Below are 21069 nucleotides of genomic sequence, written 5' to 3' on the forward strand. Positions count from 1 at the left end.
ATCCAATGGGAAGGTTTGTATGCCAGACAAGCCATACTTGAGTGTGTAAAGGTAGTCGTGTTCTACTGAGACGTACCCTGAATGAACCACTCATACTCATCACATGGAACACTCATCATCTCATTTCTTGAGGCATCTGTAGATGTAGAATGTATCTGATCAGTTTGCCGAGACTCCTATCTCGAACCACCACCAGTTACCGCTGCATGATTTGCCTATGTCAAAGGTGGGCCATGTAGATCATAATAGAAATTGATAGTATGTCCCTCCATTCCACAATGTTTTCACCTCCTCTGACCATTACTACATCCTCTACCATGGACTCCCCTTGAGTCTCGACCTCCAACACCACCACCACCATGATTGTACATGCCACCACCACCACGATCATACATGGGTCCACCACCACCACCACTACCACCACCACCAGGCTGACCTTCCTGAGCTCCTCCTCTAACTCCACGGCCTCCCCCTCTCGTTATTGCAAATCCAGACCTATCTGATATAGAGAGGGAAGAGCAGACCCACCTAGTATTTGTGCTCTAACCGGTTCATATTCAGACTTCAACCCTACTAAAAATCTAGTCACATCCAACTGCTCTCTCAGTTGTTGCTGAATTTTGACATCAGGTGTAAGAGGATGATACACATTCAACTCATTTCACAGATTTCCCATATTAGCATAATAGTCCTCAAGACTCTGATTCCCCTGTTGCAGATTGAAATACTCTTGGTACAGTTGGTAAACCCTAGTAATGTTGCCTTGTCCAGAATAAAGCTTCTTTGCATGATTCCAGACCTCCTTGGTTGTATCTAAAAACATGAAGTTCACACTGATTTTGGGTTCCATACTATTCCATAGCCATGTCATAATTTGCGCATCCTCTTGCTCCCACTCATCATATCCTTGAGAACATAGTTTTCAAGGCGTCTAGGCGATTCTGGGCGACACTGGGGCGCCTAGTCGATAAAAATTTTATAATATAAAAATATGATTTTTGGCTAGTTTCGTAGTTTTATATACCATTCAGCATGTATGTTAATTCAAAAAATAGCAATTCTCTTTATTAAGAACATTAAATTTCCTCTAAAAATGTGGCAAATCATCACATCTAAAAGATAAAAATCTTTTACATATATTAATTTCATTATTTTCAAAAATAATACTACTATAATAAGTATTTAATTGAGCAAATTCATATTAATTAGCTAGCTGCTAAAGATGGTTATCAACTTTATATGATAAATATTCAAGATGGAAAGTAAAATAGAAAAAAAACAAGGATGGAGTTTCTGTTTTATTTAATTAGAGATAGAGAGAGAATAGAAAAAAATAACTTTATTATTCTATTCTTTATTTCCTCTTTCTTTCTTTCTTTTTCTCTTCTCAAAACCTTTTGATCTTTTAAATTTCAATAGTAAAACATTAAAAAAAAGTATAATTGATATATATAGCATATAAACAAAGTATAATTGTCGCCTAGGCAGGTGCTTATTCGCCTAGGTGGGTGCCTAGTCACCTGGAAGGGCGCCTAGTTGCTAAAAGTCAAGGCGCCTAGTCGCCTAGGCGACGCCTTGACAACTATGCTTGAGAATCAGTTGGGGGTTTATCTTCCCTCACATGCTTCACCTTCTTCTTAACTTTCAGAAAAACTTAAACAGATTTAGCCCAAGACACATAATTCTCACCATTCAGTTTGATAGGTGTCATCTGCACATTCAGATAATCAGAAGGGACCATTACACTAGACTTGCATTCACTGCTGTCTCCCATGACTGCACAAGGAAAGGGAAAGAATTTCTACCACTAGTCTGTCACTCCACTCCACTAATTTGTCACCACACTACACACCAACGTCTGATTATTACTAGGGTACTTGCTATCATAGGTTTCAGCAACGACCCTCACCGTTCACCATTTTCAGCAACAACACCACTGTTGTCTTCCACTTTCAGCACCATAAACCATCACTATACACGTCACGAACAGGGAATTAAATTCTGCAACACATCACAATCTGAACCCCCACCAACCAAACTTGCACGGTCACTCAAATTCACACCTAAAACCAGTCCTCTTCGAACTGCCGAGTAGAGGGTTTTCTACCAACCACACAAAACAGCAACAACTCTACCCATTGAAGGCATGAAAACCTCCAGAACAAGAAAGTGATCAGTACTTTTTGGTCCCTCTGTGAAACTCCTATGTACCAACGAGAAATCTGCAAAACCCTAGGAAAATATGCACTGAATAGAGGGAGAAAAAAAAAGGTTGATCTGAACTGGTTATCGTGGTTCTGATACCATGATAGAATTCAGGTATAGTGTTCTTATATTTCCAAATAATAATAATAAGAAGAACCTGTAGAAACAGTAGGGAGAAGAGAAGAAAAGAGGAGAAGAAGAGAAAACTGTTCTAGTCGAAGTAGAGAAGAAGTCAATTCTCTAGTCGGCCAGGCTTTATTTATACCTTTCTAAACAAATCAGAATTACTCTTGTGCCTTCACTTAAGTGAGAGACACATCAGCTAACTTAAGACCTACTTGTAATTACATCCAACATATAACTTAATGTAAATTGCCTATACTACCCCTCTACAGCTGACTCTAACATTCCCAAATTAATCCCCTAAAGATTTAGGTCATATAATTGTGTTAGGTTTTACTAGTGATTATTAGATTAGTAATGCTGAAAAAAGAAACATGTGAAATAATTTAATGTGCCTTACTCTCTAATCTCTACTTCTATTACTTGTAAGGATAACATAAGGCAAAAATATACCTAGTACAGCACAGTGTAACTTTATGAAGAATAATAAGTACTGGGTACATCATTCAAACTTCCTCTTAAGCTGGTATATAGATTGTAGATGTCATGCATGCCCAGCTTGCCATGAAGATATGCTTCTTATTGGAATTCTGCTCATTTAAAACTCACAATGTAAATAAGTTTTTGCACGATTGCCTTTAAAACTTGCTACAAAAATCTATAAAAGATGTTTATGTTCTCATTTAACTAAAATGCAGATTTTTCTTAACAGGTTCAAGCAGAATCAAGAGGAGATCTCCGCCCAGATCCTCGCTTTGATGCCATCAATTGTATAGCTCTGGTAGCACAGGAGGATAGCAGTCACAATCTTGATATTTTTTTACTTATGCGTTGTGATGATGGGAAATCATGTTTAAGGTCCGATGACTTTATTCGTGCTGCACACTTATTTTTACATGTTATTAATGTTTGGATTGGGTCAGGAACAGAAAAGTAGATTGGAAATGGATTCTGGAATCTGCTACTTTCTGTGTTCTGCTGTTTGGCTCTGAAAAAATGTTATGCATGGAATACAGAAAGTAGCCAACTTCTAGCAGCTTTTTCAGTTGCTTATATGGAAAATAGCATGACTAGAGGGCCTAGTGATTTGATTATCCACTGAATCATGGATTCCACCTCCCTGTCTAGTTCACATACCTATTCCAAAACCAGCTTTGTTCTTGAATGGATGATCAGAAATTCTGTCTAGAGGTCTAGTAACTTTGACACCTACTGTTATCTTATGTTTCCATATGCTTTTTCACTACTCATCCTTAAATGTTTGATATGTATCCATGATGCAGGAGCTGAATGCTGGGAGTAGGGGTGCCAATCGGGCAGGCTGGCCAGGTTTTATTTCAACCCCGGCCAACTCTGGGAATTGGGCCTAAAGCCCAAACCCAAGGTCAAGCCTGGACTATCCAACCCGACCCCAGCCCACAGTAGAATTTGATGCACTCGGGTTGGGCTTGTGCCTGGTCTGGGCTTTGGGTTGGTCAATCAGCCCACACTAAAAATTGATATACATGTATGTGTATATGTGTATGTACGCATATATGTATGGTTTATTTAAAAAATTAATATATGCATGTATGCATGTAAATGTGTCTATATATGCATATATACATGCATATAATTGAGCTGGGCTTGGGTTGGGATAAGGTCGGGTCAATCTTGGTCCGGGTTTGGACTACCTAAGGGCTGGGCTTGAGTCCAGCCCGAAAAATTAAAAAGCCTGAATTTTTGGCCTCAGGCTCAGCCCAAGGACCAAAAATTCAAGCCCAGCACATGGAAAATTGCAGGCTGGGTCAGTCCGGGGCCTGCCCAAGTTGTACCCCTATCTGGGAGAAACATTTCAGTTACTAGTGGAGTTGGATCCCAACAGACCTGCCCTGGATGGGCTGGGCCTCATATCCAGACCCATACCCAAACCCAAATGCAGACTGATGCCCCATATTCATGCTTGGCTGTGATCCAACTGCTAACACATGAAGATTGGAACTATAAACGGAAAAAACGTTGGAACTGAAATTAGGAGCAAAGAGGGAAGATATCTTAAGTCATTCTGAAACTTTTATCTTCATGCTGCAATGGACATAAGACTGCGGCAATGATGATAACTAGTCCATAAAAACTAAAGAAATGAGAAGAAAGATGAACATTTGCAATGACTCTTTAATATTGTTTAAGATCTTGGTTGAACATTCTGCAGTCAATTGGTATTAGGACAATCACAGGATTTACTATGATATAGTCAGTATTTTCTTTTTATATGCTTTAATTATTGGTTAATTATGGGGGACGTAATTGTTTTATGTATTTCTATCTTTTGGTTATTCTCTTACAGAAATCTTGATGGAATATCTGGGTGCAAGGTGGTGGTTGTCTCTGAGGAGAAGCCTATGTTTGACCATTTTGTGCAAATTATTTGCTCACTGGATCCTGATATCTTGATGGGCTGGGAAATTCAGGGTGGTTCCTTGGGTTTTTTAGCTGAAAGAGCTGCACATCTTGGTGTAACTCTACTAAATTCCATATCTCGCACACCTACATCTGAAACAAAAAGTGTAGTCAAAGATTCAGTACATACAGAAGGAGAAATACCAGGTAGTACGCCTCCTGATGCCTTAGCTACTGATTCCATTTTTCTTGAAGATGCAATAGTTGAAGATGAATGGGGCCGTACTCATGCAAGTGGTGTCCATGTTGGTGGAAGAATTGTCCTCAATATTTGGCGACTGATGCGCGGAGAAGTTAAGCTTAACATTTACACAATTGAAGCTGTAGCTGAAGCAGTTCTGAAGAAGAAAGTTCCATCAATTCCAAACAGAATATTGTCTCAGTGGTTTTCAAGTGGTCCAACTGGGGCAAGGTTCCGTTGCATTGAATGTATCATTGAGAGAGCAAATCTAGACCTTGAGATAATGAATAAACTTGATATGGTATTGTAATGAGGCACTTCTTTAGTGGAATTTTCACTTTAACATGTCAAAGCATGGGATAACATAGCTAACTTTGTTAACATGTCAAAGCATTTGTTACTTCACATTTGCGAGGGTGAGTCTAGACAAGAGTCTGGATTTTATAGTGTAAGGGGAGTTATCCTATTTGTGTTTACTTCTGCCACCTAAATATGTATCGAAGAATTTGAATTTTACTGTTAAGTCACTGAGATTTGGTGTCCTCCACTCCATGGGTAGATTTGGGATATCTGCTTTAGTGTAGCTTGTTGTTGTTGTTGTTGGAAAGCGTAATAACCATCAAGAAAACACACTATTATGATTTTTCTTTAACATTATTGATTGCTAGGTTGTACTTTACTTGCAATTTGACATGGCTGGAAGAGTCCTATACAAAATTCACACTAAAAACTGAAATGCTCCACAAGATGTCACCTATATATGAAGTTATCACCTTTTCCTTTGATCGGTAACTGGCTCCTTCTACCTAACCCTAGCCTCTGGTACTTGCTTTCTACATTTAAATTACCCCAAAATAATTGTACCTAGGTTGTACTTTCTTCATTTATGGATTGCCTAGTGTTTGCTTTTATATCTGTAAAAATAGATACTCTGAGCTGATAATATCTTTGTTATGATAATCTTATTATTACATGAATCCTCATCCTGCTTTTCCATTCTATTCTTGTGTGTGTATCATCTGTTGTTTTACATGTATTTTGATCCTTTCCCATGATTACTGTCTGCATTCGTTCCAGCCTTTCTTTAGGCCTTTATCCTGGTCTGTGCCTGCCATTGATGGGTGTTTCATTTTACAAAAACCATTCAAAACAAGTAACTGGTGTGAATCATGTCTCCTTTTAGGAGGGGTAAAAAGCAATTGGTTGATTTTTTTTTTGTCTATCTTAATGTTTGCCTTACAGATTCTAAATCTTTCTTTTCTTTGCTCTCTCTTCATGCATTTCTTTCTGTTCTTTATATGATATTTTGACTTATTTGACCAAAGAACCCTTATCTTAACAATTTGGGATTGGTGCTTTCGATGTAAGGTGCTTTGTCTATTTAAGATAATTAGTTTCCAGTTGATTAAAGAAAAAACCTAAAAAACCTATGTCAGATATGTTTAATATGTAAATTTATCAAATAATTTTTAGTTTGATTGTCTATTTAAGATAATTTTGGCATTCTTTCGGTGTCTGCTTTGCAGGTAAATCGGACATCGGAGCTTGCTCGTGTTTTTGGCATTGACTTCTTTTCAGTTCTTTCTCGGGGTTCACAGTACCGAGTTGAATCTATGCTTCTGAGATTGGCTCATACACAGAACTACCTTGTCACCTCTCCTAGCCGCCAACAGGTTTTCTTCTGACTTCGTCCTTTTTTCTCAAAAAACAAACAAAAAAAATTCCTGTTGCTGTATGGTTGCTTTCTCTTGCCATATTATATTGATTTTTTATTGATACCTATTGGTTTTATTAGAAAAAATAAAGAATATGTATTGTACAACTGTTCCAAGCACCCCAAAATAGGCAGTCATTGCTACCTAGTCCACTCTTCCCAGATTAGAGATTAAGTCTAAAAGTCCCCAAAAGAGCTAATCCCTATTGGTCCCCTGTTTATCTAATATTCTAATAAATCTCCCAATGAATTAGTTGATCTATTAATCCAAGAAAAATCTATTTCCATCTTGCCTATCAATTCCGTTATTTCTTGTTTTTCCAAGGGCCTTTTCTGTTGTCCCTTAACCAGCCAACTACTACTCATGAGTCTCCCTCCACCAGCAATGAGCTAATGTTGATGGAACTAATCAATCTAAATCCTTGAGACACCACAGGAAACTCTGTCCTTGTGGAGTGTCCTTGGCCAAACGGCCCTGAGAAAATTGCCAAAATACAACAATGATAATCTCTAAAGAACCCCCAACACCTAATGGACACCAAAAGCCAAAGCTGCATCCATCAAAATTCAACTTACTTAATTTGGAGGAGGTGGAAACCATCATGAAACTATGAATCTGGCTATAGATAACTAAGGCGATGTTTGGTTCGCTGCTACAGGCCTCATTCTTTCAATTCTTTCTCATTCTGGGCAAGAATGAATAACATGGGAGTGGCTTAAAGTTCAAACCTTTAACTTGAACATACTATACATATAACTTGATGACAGTGTAAGGCTGTAAGCTATTTATTTCTACTTTACCTTGTACTTTTAATTTGTGAAGGATCTTCTTTGATAGATCTCTTGCTAACATGTTGACTGAATGTATTTTAGGCAGTAATTGCTATCATTTGAACTGAAGCTAGGTGGTAAGGTCTCTGGCTGGTTGCAGCCGAGGCTTGGGATCAAATCCTGCTGTCACCAGGGTTGGGGGGTTATGGGTGTAGGGATGGACTACCCCCATTCTTTAGCTCCATGAAGTAAGAAGAAAAATAAAATATTAGCTAACATAGTTTGGAAGCCGGACTTACATATCTGTTTTTTCTTGAATTTTTGCATTGGAGCTAATTGTGTTTTACTACATTTATATAGAAAGTTCCTATTTGTATTATTTAAATATATTTACTGATGCTGATCTTTTTCTTGTTTATTATAAATGTATATGCTTATAGATCTTAAGAATTACCAAGTACTTAGCCAATCTCATCTCTTAACCAGGTAGCCTCACAGCCTGCAATGGAATGCCTACCTCTTGTAATGGAACCAGAATCTGGGTTTTATTCAGATCCAGTCGTTGTTTTGGATTTCCAGTCACTTTACCCATCGATGATTATTGCATATAACCTCTGTTTCTGCACGTGCCTTGGGAAAGTCATTCCTTCAAGGTTAAATACACTTGGTGTCAGCTCATATTCACCAGATCCCCAGCTTCTAATGGATCTAAAGCATCAAATACTTCTTACCCCAAATGGTGTTATGTATGTGCCTTCAAAGGTAACCATTCCATAAGCTTGAGTAATTTGTTCATCTGCATGTTACATATGCGTACAGGATATAAAGTATTGTAATCATGCTAATGTTACTGATGGGAGTAAATATATAGCATTTCTATTCCAGCAATTCGCTTTGTGAATGACTTCTGTAGCTATGACTCCAAGACAAAGGATCACAACCAGCATGAGGAAGTTTTATCAATTTATGAATTCCTTTGAACTTGAGGATTTGCCACTTGCCTATCATAATTTTACTTGGTCAAATATCCAACTTAATCCCATTTTCATTAGACTAGATAGATTATTGTTTTTGATAGATTGGGAGGAGCATTGGGGTGGACTAGTATCGAATGCACTACCCAGAGTAACTTTAGACCATTGGCTGATAGCATTATACAAGGAAGATCTGAGAGGTTGGGATCCAACTCCCTTTAGGTTTGAAAACATGTGGTTACACCATATGGGTTTTATTCAAAAAATAAAGGAATGGTGGGAAGAGGAAAGGCCTAGAGCACAATGGAAAGGAATAAGATTTCATAGGAATTTATAAGGGCTGAAAATAAAAATCAAAGAATCGAATGATTTGCATTTGGTAGGCTAGAAGAGAGCAAACAAGAAGTTTAATTGAAGAAAGAGACAGGTTTAATATGGCTATTGAAGAAGAAATTGGAGGATATCTTATTGAAAGAAGAAACTGGTTGGAGGCAAAAATTTAGGAATAGATGGTGAGGTTTTTACTCAAACAAGTGAAATTTCAAGGGCTTTTGTGGACCATTTTAAATCTGTTTTTAGAAAGCCCATTGATGAAAGGATTTGGGTTGAAGGGTTGAAGTGGCCCACTCCTTTAGAGGATCTGGAAAGTATGGATGCAAAAACCCTTTGAAGAAGAGGAGATCAAAGCAGTTGTATTCTCAATGGAGAGGTCCAAAGCTCCAAGGCCAGATGGCTTCACTATGGCATTTTCCAAGATTGTTGGGAGATAATAAAACATGATTTGAAACCAATGAGCTTGGTGAATAGTCTTTACAAAATCATTGCTAAGGTACTTTCTCTAAGGATTAAGAAAGTCCTCCCAGTCATTACATTTGCTAATCAACGGGCTTTTGTGCAAAATAGACAAAATATGGATCAAATTTTGATTGTCAATGAATGCGTTGAGGAAATGCAGAGGTCTAGGTAAAAAGGTTTGATTTGTAAATTGGACCTGGAGAAAGCCTATGACTTGGTTGATTGGACCTTTTTCATTAAGGTCTTGAGGCATTGTGGGTTTGGTGATAGATGGTATAGATGAATTTGGGGTTATTTGAGAACTTGCCATTACTCAGTTTTTTAAATGTTTTGAGTAGAATCATTTCAATGGCAAATTCAAGAGGTTTACTGCTCTGTCAAGGAAAGCGTGTGAGAAATGGATGGGCGCCATGGTTTGGAATGTCCAAGAGGTCAATGTCGTTGAGCCCGTGAGGGTATGAACTCTGTTCTTCTCTGGTGGGCAAGGCCGGGTGAGGAATGGACGGGCGCCAGGGGTTGGGATGTCCAGGAGGTCAATGTGTCACACTTATGGCAGTATGGCACCTATCCCGTGCCTTTGCACCTTTAACGGAACCCTCCAATGATATTTCGGTATTCAGTCACGTGTGGGGCACGGGGTTGGGTGGTTGGTGAACAGCCGTGGGACGACCGCAACGTAGTTGGGACATGTACCATTGATGTCCAATGCGAGGCGTAGCAGGTCCCTTGATCGTAAAATGCATGGCAGAGAGAAACAAAGGTTTTGCAGAACCTTCGTTTTGCTTTGTTGGGCAAGGTCGTGTGAGGAATGGACGGTCATTAGGAAGTGAATCTTGTTAAGCCCATTGGGATATGGTACCCTTTGTGTGCCTCCGCACTATTTTGTCATGTGTGGCGCACATGGTTAGGTTGGTGGGGATCGGCCCCGAGACCACCGCCACATCATAGGGTCATGTCTCCTTGATGTCCTAGTGCAAGGCGGAGCAGGTCCAATCATTGTAAAATGTGTGATATAGAGGAATGAAGATTCGAACCTTCGTTCAGCTCCTTCGGTCAATGCCATATGAGGAATGGATGGGTGCCTAGGGTGGGAATGTCTAGGAGGGCAATATTGTTGTGCCCTTTAGGGTATGGCACCCATCCCTTGCCTTTGCACCATCAATGTGTCATTTTGGTGGAATTTTGGTATTTTGTCACGTGTGGTTTGTAGGGTTGGGTGGTCGGTGATCGGCCATGGTACAACCGCCATGTCGTAGGGATATGTCCCTTTGATGTGTCAAAGCGAGGCGGAGCGGGTTCATTGATCGTAAAATGCGCGATGGAGAGAAATGAAAGTTCTGTAGAACCTTTGTTTTGCACTTTTTGGCAAGGGAGAAATCCAAGTTTACTCAGCTTCTATCACTTTGTTCTGACCTAAGAAAGAAATCTACACAGCTAGTTATAAATTATCAAGAAAGAAAAGAAAGAAGCATCACAATTATGCATCCGACCATTGACCATTTTACCCTTTTGAATAAGATCACAAAGAAATATCTGGCATTTAAGCAGCAATTTAGTTCAAAATAGTACAAAAACATCATGTAATAAACTCGTGCAAAATCAAGTACAAACAATATTCACTAGGTGTGCACCATGGACATGAAAATGATTAATGTGCTAGTGTTTTAGAGAATGGAGTTGATAGCGGGGGAATTGCTCGATGGGGCCTTGTAGGTTCTTTTGTAGTGTTCATTGTTATAGCAACGACTACAATTAACCTCCCTTCTCTTGATTGGATGTGACTCTTTATGTTTCTTCCATGGATGACCTAGTAGTTGTTTGGTCTTTGGTAGTTGTTGAACCGTTCATGCCAACACTCATGGATGATGAGGTAACTGCGGAGGGCAAATCAAAGGTAGACATGGAGTGGATTGGCTCCACATATGCAACCTTCTGCATCTCATTCGTGTAGTATCATCAGGACAAGCAAAGGATTTCCGAGTAATAGGATTGTAGAATTTATACCCTTTCTGGGTCCTAGAGTAGCCAAGGAAGATACATTTAATGGAGCGAGCATCCAACTTGTCTAAACCAGGGCCAAGATTCTCAATAAAGCACACACACCCAAAGATTGTAGGTGTCAAGGGAAATGGAGACAAAGTAGGAAACAAGATAGAGAACGTGGGCCTGCGATTAATGAGAAAACAAGCAGTAAGGACTGCATCACTCCAGAATTGTTTAAGAACATTCATATGATGAAGAAGAGACCGAACTGTTTCAAGTAGATGTCTATTCTTCCTCTCAGCTACCCCATTTTGCTGAGTGTGGGCATAAGAGGTCTGATGAATTATACCATTTTGTTCCAGGTATTCCTGAAAGGAAGAAAGAAAATTGTTGGAAAGTAGAAGATTGACTCTCTGATTGATTCTCCATAATTTTAGGTCCATCAGTTTAGGAAACTTAATTTCCTAGAATCATGGGATATCCTAGAATCATGGGATATTAATTGGATAATCCCACTGATATAGAAATTAGTTTTTTAGGAAAAAATAGTTTCCCATTTTATCACCCTGTAAATTAGCTCTGTAATTCTATATAAAGTTGTGTATATGCTCCTTCCAAGACAATACAATCAATTCATTTTTTCTCTCAAATTTTCACATGGTATCAGAGCTGGTCACGACTTAATCCACACATAATATCTCTTTGGTCATCTCTGCTGCTGGTTCAAGAACTCTCTAACAGTATTTGGGAGGTTCTTGAGTGTCGTTGATTTCTTCTTTGAGATCGGCTACAGATTTGAACTCTACATTTTTGCTTCTTCTGGACTGCTGCGCCATCAGATTCATCCTTTTTTCTTGGATCTTTTTGTAGAGACATCAGATCAGTCTGAAATCTTAGATTTGGTGTTGCCCAGAGCAGATTTACTGAATCCCTTTGGTTTGGTTTGGATCAGTTTTGATTTTGAGTGGTTTCGATCCACTCTTCAGTTTGGTGGAGCATTATAGTTACCTTTTTTTTTTACATTGGCTGAAAGATTCTTTAGGCCTTCATCGCCAACCCTTACTAAGTTTTTCAGACCTTCATTGTCTGTTTTTCTCTCTTTCTTGAAGCCCGCCCAATATGTCAGAAGCCACTGTATCGAATACCACTGCACAATTGGAAGAAGTTTCCTCACATCAAGCATCTGGCGACCTGCAAAACATTCAGGCAACAGATAGGTTGAATGGGAAAAATTATTTCCAGTGGTCTCAGTTTGTTCGAACAAATTTAAAGGGAAAAGGAAAGCTTAGCCATCTCTTAGGGACGGGACCGAAGGAAGGATATCCAAGATTTGATGCATGGGACGAGGCTGACTCCATGATCATGTCATGGTTATGGAATTCAATGAACCCTGAAATCAGCGACACGTGTATGTTTTTATCCATGGCTAAAGAGATCTGGGATGTCGTCCGACAAACATATTCAAAAGCACGTGATGCAGCACAAGTGTACAAAATCAAAGTCAAGACTGGATCAACTAAACAAGGCAGCAAGACAGTTATCGAGTATGCAAATTTACTGCAGAACCTGTGGCAAGAACTCGATCATTATTGGTGCATTGAGACTAAATGTGCAGCGGATGCAGTAATCCTAAAGAGTTTTATCAAAAAAGATTGTGTTTATGACTTTTCGGCAAAGAAGAGGTAGCATCTCTAAATGAGACTATTTCTCTGATTCGTGCTGAAGAAAGCCGTAGGGGGGTTATGCTTGAACCCCAAGTACTAGAAGGTTCAGCCATGACTACAAGGATGGAACAACCGAAAATACTGGAAGGAATGAAGACAGATTTGTCCTTTGCACGGGACAACAAGGAGTCTCTTTGGTGTACCTATTGCAAGAAACCAAGGCACACCAAAGAGAAGTGTTGGAAGCTGAATGGTAAACCATCGAATAGGGAATGGGGCTTCCAAGGAGGACAACAGAAGAGTCGAAGTCAAGCTAACTTCACCACAAATCAGCCGATCCAAGAAAAGCCTTCGGACAAGACTGAGTTCAATAAGGAGGAGATTGAAAAGTTAAGGGGGCTTCTGGGATCGTTGGAGAAACCTAGTGGTACAGGCTCTCTTGCAATCTCAGGTTAGTTTTCAATTCCTCACATAGTAAATGTCTCAGATGAACCTATTAGGTATTTATGGGTTATTGACTCAGGAGCCACAGATCACATGACTCACTCCTCACTACATTTTAGCACTTATACACCTTGCCCAAGAAATCGAAAAATAGCCATTGCAGACGGTCCCTTACTACTGTAGCTGGCCTTGGGGATGTCCATATTAATCCATCACTTACACTAAAAAGTGTCCTTCATGTTCCAAAATTGTCCACTAACCTGATATCCATCCAAAAGCTCACCCATGACATGAGCTGTAATGTGCTTTTCTATCCTTCTTATTGTATATTTCAGGACCAGGATTCGGGGAAGAGGATTGGACTTGCTAAGGAGAAGAATGGACTCTACTATCTTGAAGAATCATGCAAATCAAATATTGTCCAAGATAAGTTATCTCTGTCATTCCTTTCATCATCCAACAAAGACACCATTTGGCTTCATCACTTAAATATGTGTCCTCTCCCACAGTGTGTGCACTTCCTTGTTGTTCTCCCCCTTCCTCTTCCACGATCTCCCCTTGAATCACGACCTTCTCCACTGGTACGACCACCCATAGGATTACTACAGCCTCCCTTAACCATACAGCCACCTCCTCTCTGCCCATAAGAACCACCTCGAGTACTAACCAGTGCTGATCTTTCAGAAGTTCTGTTACTCTCTTAAGAGATATCCTACGGAGTCGGGCAAACACTTCTTTGAGAGTCGGGAGAGCAATCCTTCCAATGTATCTGCCCTGACCAGTTCATACTCTGCTTTCAGTCTCACCAAGAACAGCGTAACGTCACTTTGTTCCCTTTGTTGTTGCCGAATTTTAACGTTTGAGGTCAAGGGATGATAGACGTTATGTTCATTCCGAAGATTTTTCTTGTTGGCATAATATTCTTCAAGAGTCTGATTTCCCTGTTGCAAACTGAAGTATTCTTGATAAAGCTGATAAACCCTTGTAGTGTTGTCTTGTCCCGTTCCCAAATATCCCTTGCTGTATCTAAAAACATGAGGTTAACACTGATTTTTGGCTCCATACTGTTTCATAACCATGCCATGATTTGAGCATCCTCTTGCTCCCAATCACTCTACGAAGCTGGTCACAAAAACAAATTTTAGCTACTGCACTACTATCCTTCTACTTCCACACCAACACATTTAAAAGTCACCACTAGCTTGCCCTAGCATGCATTCAGCCACTGTGAACACCACTAATCTGTGCACCGGAAGATTTAAAAACACCCAGAATTCCTCTTGAAACTGCTCATTTGAGGGCAGACCACAACCACTACACCCACTCGACCATCATAGCTGTCACGTATAGTGACAGCAGTCCACACAGACAAAACCTTGGATTTCTTGTTCACTTGAACTGCTGTAGTTGCCTACTGTCACCCGAACCAGAAATCTGGGTTACTTCACAGTCCTCTAACCCAGAGTTCTCACACCATAAAAAAAAAGTTGCTGCAGAAACTTTACTGTTGTGAAACCTTAGGTATTGCCGCAGAAATAGAAACCCTACCATCACGAACTACTAGATGTTGCCACAGAGACCTGGGTTTCTTTTCTCTAACCCAGATTTCTCATGCCCAGAAAAAAAAAACGAAAATAATGAAAAAGGAGAAGACAAAAGGTTACAGTCGACTTCTAATACTGGCACTCTGATACCATGAAAGTGTTCAGCCGAACAGAGAAGAGAGAGAAAGAAGAAAGAAGAAGAAGACGAAGAGGAAGGAGAGAAAGTGTCGAACTGGTTAGACTCTTCATCTAACCTAGTCGACCATATACTTTGCATTTGAAATTATAAGATACAAAAGATTGAAATGCCCCTACATGTGAGGAGACATACAGCCAACATAATATATAAAGAGAAAAGACAAAAATACCCTTTTCTAATTAACTCTAACAAAATAAACTAAATAAAATTAAATAAAATTTACAATAATTTGAAAAAATGCTATACAACTATTGAGTATACAAAAAATACTGACTTCATCTGTTTTAGGTGAAACATCAGGTGTAGTGTCATGCCCTCTTTTGTCTTGTAATCCATCTTCAGCATCCAACCAATCTTTAAAGCAGATGCACATCTCTAGATTTTGTCATTCATACAACTTCTCTTGTCGTTCAACACCCTAGTACCTGCACTAAAACACGACTCCGATGAAATTGTAGACATCGGAGGGGTTAGTAGATCACGTGCCATAAGGCTATTTATAGGAATTGACAATAATTCAATTGCCAAAATACACTAAAAACTAGCCATTTTTTAGTTGTTGGGATGGGTACTTTGGTCATTGTAAAGTTATTTATCACTTTACCCAAAATGGCCCCCAAACTAGTTATATAGCTGTTGGGGGGCATTTGTGTCATTCTTTCTCCCCCCCAAACCAAAATACATAAATACCCCCTATATAGTTGTTTATAGCTATTGGGGGCATTCCTATAACCCCCCCCCGGGAAAAGAAAGAGCTGAAACTAGTCGTTGGGACCCCCCAATGTCTAGTTCATCAAGCGGGCCGAGTGCGGCCCGCTAGCGGATAGTCGTGACGACCTATGGACCCGGAACCCCAGGCTCAGCACGGCCCAGACCATCATGTCGAGCTTGGCATGGCCTGCGTGCCATCGTGTCGGGCCACAGGCGGCACAACCCAATTTACACCTCTTGCAGGCAAAACGGACAACAGGAGACTGAATAGTGGGTGTGGGAGCAATCTTCCAATCTAGTCGAACTTTGGGCTTTGAGAGGAAGAAACAGATTTGTCTCGATGATGGTCAATAGAAATCAGGGGCAGAATGGGAGTTTTCTTGCTCGCTTTGTTGACGTGGGCGAGCAAGTGGAGTTCAAAATAAATATGAATTTGTTAATTGGCTGCCACGTGAAATCTTTTAAGGCTATTGGGCATTTTGAATTATGCCCTGGAGCTAACCGTTAAAACCTCTATTATTTAATTATGACATCAAGGGCTTACACATTTGACCCAAAAAGGTTGAATTGTTGACTTGCCACCAAATAGGAAAACAACTTCATTGTGTTGGTTTTAAGTTTGTATTTTATTTCTATAATCAATACAATTATTCATTGTCTTACTTATTATGCTTTATTATGGTTAATTAATATACAATGAAAGAATTAGAGTGAATACCCTAAATATAAGACCCAATGAGAGGAAATTGAACGAGGAGAAATGTAGTAGTTCAAATTACATTTTTGTGCACTCAAAATTAGGGAGGAACCAAATTCAAAAATAAGGGTGTTCTAGTCGAGAATAGGATTTGGAATGTTAGTGGGAGTTAATACCTTGAGCAACCAAATTAAAAAATTGGGGTATTTTAGTCAAGCAAAAGTTCCACACTCCCATTTGCACTTTTAATAGTAGTATAGATATTAATGAAGGTTTACAGTTGTTGATATAAAAAGTATTTTGCAAAATGGTGTAGAAACAATAATTGACTTGTTAGGGAAGTTGTCGAATTAATTACGCATACTATCATATCTTGCTTCACACGGATTAATTTGTTGTAAGGGCCATCACCCAACATTTGGTCATGAATTATTTGGGGAGTTGGGAATTTGGACTGGCTACAGACCTAATTTTTGGCATTCTTTGCACAATATATTTGCTTTCAGACTTGAACTTGCATTCTCATGTTAGCCTTAGGTTTTATCGTTGCACCAACGGTGATCCCTAGTTTCTTTGATAGTTTTAAAATATTTTGTTTCATTCTGTTAGAATTCAGGTCTGCCTTAGAGTTCGGCCTGACTGAGTTCAGTTATGTAGAAGAAGAAAGCGTGATAGAGAAAGAGAGAAAGAGATTAAGAGAGAAGAGAGAATTCTGGTTCGAATTGAAAGAGTCAACATGACTTCTCCCATTCGGCCAGTAAGAATTTATATTATTATTAAAACATAACTGAAAAGACCTATGTGCCATTACTTAAGTTAAGAGCACATATATCAACACAACATTACAGATCAGTAGCATCAATCAAGGTATAAAGACAGAAATACCCCTACGCTAACACTCCCCCTCAAGTTGATGAGTATATATCATATACTCCCAGCTTATTACATATGTAGTCCACTCTTCCCCGACTCAAGCCTTTTGTAAATAAGTCAGCCCATTGATTTCCTGTATTAACATGTGTAGTGTCTAGCTCTCCATTCAGCACCTTCTCCCTCACAAAGTGATAGTCAACCTCAATGTGCTTGGTTCCTTCATGAAACACTGGATTAGAGGGGATATGAACTGTAGCCTGATTACCACAATAGAGCTTCATTGGAGTGTTAATGTTGTACCCTACTTCCTGTAGAAGGTTCCTTAGCCACACTAGTTCACAAGCGGTATGCGCCATAGCCTATATTCTGCCTCCCAAAAACGTGCAATAGCCTGTAGTAGACCGCCTATCAGACATAGAACCGGCCCAATCAGCATCAGAATACCCTTCTATTTCAAGTTTTCCCCCACTCTTGTATATCAGACCGCGACCCGGGGCCCCTTTTAGATACTTCACAATTCTCAGAACCGCATTCCAGTGAGGAGTCAGAGGTTTTTGCATGAACTGTCTTACCACACTAACTGCAAATGAGATGTCTGGTCTGGTAATGGTTAGGTAGTTCAGTTTGCCCACAAGTCGTAGGTATTTGCCAGGGTCTTCAAACACTTCACCCATATCACTGCTTAGCTTGGTATTTGTGTCCATGGGTGTATCAGCTGGTTTGGCACCCAACAAGCCTGTTTCGTCCAGCAAATCAAGCACATACTTCCTCTGGCACAGGTTAATCCCATACTTGGATCTCGCTACCTCTATCCCCAAGAAGTATTTTAGTTTACCCAGATCCTTTATCTGAAAGTGATCCTGTAGATAAGTCTTCAGCCTATCAATACCAATGTTATCATTCCCAGTAATAACAATATCATATACATACACCACCAATAGTATTTTTCCTCCCGGAGAGTCATGAGTAAATACAGAATGGTCAACCTTGCATTGTTTCATGCCAAACCTCTTTACCACCTCACTGAACCTACCAAACCATGCTCAAGGAGACTATTTAAGCCCATATATAGCCTTCCTTAGTCTACACACCTTACCATCCTCCCCCTGAGCAACAAACCCTGGAGGTTGCTCCATGTAGACCTCTTCGAGTAAGTCACCATGCAAAAAGCATTCTTGATATCAAGCTGATATAGTGGCCACTCATACATGGCTGCAAGAGATATCACAACATGAATGGACCCTATCTTAGCAACCGGTGAGGAGGTCTCTGTGTAGTCAAGGCCATAGGTTTAGGAGTACCCTTTTGCAACTAATTGCGCATTCAGGCGTTCAACACTACCATCAGGCAGGTACTTAACCGTATAAACCCACTTACAACCACCAACTTGCTTCCTAGGAGGAAGAGCAGCGAGGTCCCAAGTATGATTATGATGAAGGGCTGAGAGTTCTTCTTCCATGGCACGGCACCGCCCTAGAGAGGCAAGGGCTTCCTGGACATCTTTAGGAACAATAACTAATGATAACAAGGTAACAAGCTGGCGATGGGAAGCGGAAAGGTGAGTAAGAGAAACATAATTAGAAATGGGATGAAGGGTGCAAGTACGTTTACCTTTCCGCAAAGCAATGGGTAGATCAATCTCAGATGCCAAGTGGGGTTCTGGTGCTGGATCCGTCGACGGAGATGTACCTGGAGGAGTAGTAGCCGGTGCACGTGGGCAATGTGTATACACATGACGGATAGGTGGGCGTTCCACAGGTGATGAGGAGGAAGAAGCATCACCAGACCCCAAAAAGAACGGAGTAGAATCAAAGAAACTGACATCAGCACACACAAAGGACCATCGAGAACCAGGATGGTAACACCTATACCCTTTCTGGGTCCGAGAATAGCCAAGGAAGATGCACTTGAGAGACCGGGCATCAAACTTGTCGTTCCCAGGACCCAGATGATGGACAAAAATGACACACCCAAAAACTCTCGGTGTAAGAGTGAACGGAGACAAAAAGGGAAACAAGATCTGAAACGGAGACTGACCATCAAGGATGAACGTGGGCATCCAATTAATATGAAAACAAGAGGTAAGCACTGCATCACTCCAAAAAGTTTTGGGAACATGCATGTGATGCATTAGGGATCTTGCTGTTTCAAGGAGATGGCGATTCTTTCTCTCAGCCACCCCGTTTTGTTACGGGGTGTAGGTACACGAGGTCTGATGTATAATGCCGTGTTGGTCCAGGTATTCCTGAAATGATGAGGATAAATATTCATAGCCATTATCAGAATGAAAAACTTTGATGTGGGTACCAAATTGGTTACGAATTTCAGCATAAAATCTTTGGAAAATGGTAAACAATTCACTTCTTTCTTTCATTAAATAGAGCCACGTCATCCTTGAAAAATCATCCACATAAATGACAAAATATTTGTATCCATTATATGACATTACTTTATAAGGACCCCAAACATCTGAATGAACTAAAGAAAAAGGACTCGACACACGGTTATCAACCCTAGTACTAAAGGGAACACGATGGTGTTTCTCAAACCGACGTGACTCATAATCCAAAACAGAAAGCTGACTCAAGGACGGAACCAAGGACTTCAAGACTTTGAGCGACGGATGACCAAATCGGCAGTGCCACTGGAGAGGAGAAAGAGATGACTGGAGAGCTGTTGAAGTTCTACCACCACCATTGTCAAGATAATACAGTCCATCTGCTTCATCTCCACCAATCTTCATCCCCGTCTTGCGATCTTGAAAGACACACATAGAAGGGTAAAAGGTAATGGAACAATTAAGTGATTTGGTCAGCTTACTAACAGACATAAGGTTAAAAGGCAATTTAGGAACATACAGAACTGATGAGAGGGATACAGGATCTAGGTTAACATTACCCACACCACAAATTGAGGATGTGGAACCATTAGCATGGGTGACAGATTGTGATGTTGAGCAATGAGATAAGGAGGAAAACATACCTGAAGTTCCTGTCATGTGATCGGAGGCTCCTGAGTCAATGATCCAGGGATTGGTTGCAGATGCCAGACAAGCCATACCTGAGTGAGCAAAAGTTGCCGTGTTCTGCTGTGATTGGATAAACGTCTCATATTCATCACGAGGAACACTCACCATCTCCTTCATGGGACCATCTGTGGATGTAGGAGGCAACTGGTCAGATGAATGATTCTCCTGTTTAAAGCTGGAACTTGAGTCACCGGTTGCAGCATGATTGGCCCTGGTTGAGGGAGGACCATGTAAATCTTAACAATAGTTGATGGTATGTCCATCCATACCACAATGAGTGCACTTTGTCGGGCCTGATCTACGTCCTCTACCACGGGCTCCCCCTGAATCTCTGCTCCCAGTACGACCACCACCACAATTATAAGTAGATCCACCATTGCCACTTCGGCCATATGCAGAACCACTACCAACACCACGGCCAGACTGAGCTCCCCGAGCTCCACCTCTACCACCATGACCTCTCGATGCAGCAAAGGCCAATCTATCTGAGATATTAGAGTTCTCAGTAGATCCGATAGAAATCCTTCGAAGTTGAGCAAATACCTCTTCTAGGGACGGAAGAGCTGATCCCCCTAATATCTGAGCCTGTACTGGTTCATATTCAGACTTTAGTCCCCCCAAAAATCTAGTCACATCAAACTGCTCTCTCTGTTGTTGTTGAATTTTGACATCAAAAGTGAGAGGATGATAAACATTCAACTCATTACGTATGTTCCTCATGTTG

The 21069-nt window shown here is 40.3% G+C and overlaps 1 protein-coding gene across 5 annotated transcripts in view; it reads left to right on the top strand.

Moving 5' to 3' along the window:
• The window catches only part of REV3 (recovery protein 3), a 140097-nt gene that overhangs the window by 89056 nt on the left and 29972 nt on the right, over positions 1–21069 (top strand). For all 5 annotated transcript variants that reach the window (XR_016110871.1, XM_088981491.1, XM_088981490.1 and 2 more), the window contains 4 exons: positions 3041–3186; positions 4655–5249; positions 6475–6621; positions 7920–8195. Coding sequence is in view for 4 of the 5 variants with exons in the window: in XM_088981491.1 (XP_088837617.1) it covers positions 3041–3186; positions 4655–5249; positions 6475–6621; positions 7920–8195 (1164 nt within the window). In the remaining variant the exon portion in view is untranslated. The remainder of the gene's footprint in view (positions 1–3040; positions 3187–4654; positions 5250–6474; positions 6622–7919; positions 8196–21069) is intronic.

The sequence above is a fragment of the Nelumbo lutea genome, chromosome 3 (assembly GCF_056320005.1).
Source record: "Nelumbo lutea isolate HS-2025 chromosome 3, American lotus-T2T, whole genome shotgun sequence".
Lineage (NCBI taxonomy): Eukaryota > Viridiplantae > Streptophyta > Magnoliopsida > Proteales > Nelumbonaceae > Nelumbo > Nelumbo lutea.